This window comes from Dipodomys ordii, unplaced genomic scaffold, assembly GCF_000151885.1.
Source record: "Dipodomys ordii isolate 6190 unplaced genomic scaffold, Dord_2.0 Scaffold2, whole genome shotgun sequence".
Taxonomy (NCBI): Eukaryota; Metazoa; Chordata; class Mammalia; order Rodentia; family Heteromyidae; genus Dipodomys; species Dipodomys ordii.
This window is the reverse complement of record NW_012267218.1, coordinates 467,763-469,234: the sequence shown is the minus strand read 5'-3', so window position 1 is coordinate 469,234 and position 1,472 is coordinate 467,763. Positions and strand designations below refer to the sequence as shown.

Here is a 1,472-nt window from a genome sequence, read left to right as displayed (position 1 = left end):
CCCTGCACCCACCCGCCCCTGGCCCAGGCAGGCCGCAGCCTCACCTTGCAGGTGCCACCGTGCCGACACTGCCCATGACAGTCATTGATGTCTGGGGAGAGAGGCCCAGGGGAAAGTCAGAGGGGCCCGCAGCCCACCCCAGCCCCACCCGTCTGCGGCGCCCACCCATACTGACTGATGTGGCAGTCGACGCCCTTCCAGCCCGGGAGGCAATCACAGTAATAGCCGCCAATCAGGTTTTTGCAAGACAAAGCGTTAAGGCACGGCTTCCCTTCGCACTCATTGGCGTCTGTGGACAAGACAAGGGGAGCCATGGGGCCCAGGCCCCACCCGCCCACCGTGCCTGGACCCACAGCCCAGCACCGCCAGCAGAGCCAGCCGCATGCACAGCACCATCCATGCACCACGGCTCTGGGACGTCCTTACCCAGCTGGCAGGTGGCGCCTACCCACTGCTCAGGGCAGATGCACTCGAAGCCATCCACCTGGTCCACGCAGGTGCCACCAGCCGCACAAGGGTTGGAAGCACACTCATCGATGTCTGCAGGGATAGAGGCATGGGCCGTGGCCGGTGAGCCCCATGTGAATACGCACGGCCAGGGACATAGACCGTGAGCCCCATGCCCCACACGGGCACGCGTGGCCCAGGAGCATGCGGCGTGGCCAGAGGCAGCGCCGGTGAACCCGCACGGGCACGCGTGGGACTGGGCCATTATGTAGGTTAGGGTCTGTGTGGGTCAAGGCCCACTAGGAAAGTGTGGGGAGTGGCCCCCAGGTGTGGGCTGTGGCCAGTGAATGAGGGTGTGGCCGGTGAGTGTCGGCACAGCCTGTGGGGTTAGGAGACTCACAGTGTAAGGCAGGACCAGCTGTCCCCTGGCCACCCAAATCTACCACACCAGTGGACTGGACTCTAGGGAGCTACTCATCACACAAACCCCCGGACGTGGGCTGGAGCCGCCCTGACTCACCAAGCGCGCAGGTCGGCCCGCTCCAGCCTGACGGGCAGTGGCACTCGAAGCCGGATGGCACCTCGTGACAAGAGCCCCCGTTGGCACACGGGTTAGAGGCACAGGCATGCTCCGCTGCAGAACCCAAGTCGTAGTTTGTGGGGTGCCTGGGCAGCCCCCCGGCTCCCCGTTCCCCAAGGGCTCCAACCCCACACCCACCAGGCCAAGGCCGGACCACAGGCCACTGTACAAGGTAGCCAGAGATGGGCACAGGCAGCGGACATGCGGTCAGTCCCAGCACCGCCCCACACCCGGCGAGGCTCACTGCCCAGCCTCTCACCCCACGCCGGGCCAGGCCCACTGCCCAGCCTCTCGCCCCACGCCCAGCCAGGCCCACTGCCCAGCCTCTCACCCCACGCCCGGCCAGGCCTACTGCCCAGCCTCTCACCCCACGCCCGGCCAGGCCCACTGCCCAGCCTCTCGCCCCACGCCCGGCCAGGCTCACTGCCCAGCCTCTCACCCCACG

General features: G+C 67.2%; 1 protein-coding gene across 1 annotated transcript in view; it reads right to left on the bottom strand.

The window, feature by feature from the left end:
* Positions 1 to 1,472, bottom strand: part of Jag2 (jagged 2) — a 27,003-nt gene that overhangs the window by 13,731 nt on the left and 11,800 nt on the right. Inside the window, exons 11-14 of the mRNA XM_013012730.1 lie at positions 968 to 1,081; positions 427 to 540; positions 176 to 289; positions 45 to 91 (exon numbers count right to left, since the gene is read on the bottom strand). Of these exons, the coding sequence (XP_012868184.1) occupies positions 45 to 91; positions 176 to 289; positions 427 to 540; positions 968 to 1,081 (389 nt within the window). The remainder of the gene's footprint in view (positions 1 to 44; positions 92 to 175; positions 290 to 426; positions 541 to 967; positions 1,082 to 1,472) is intronic.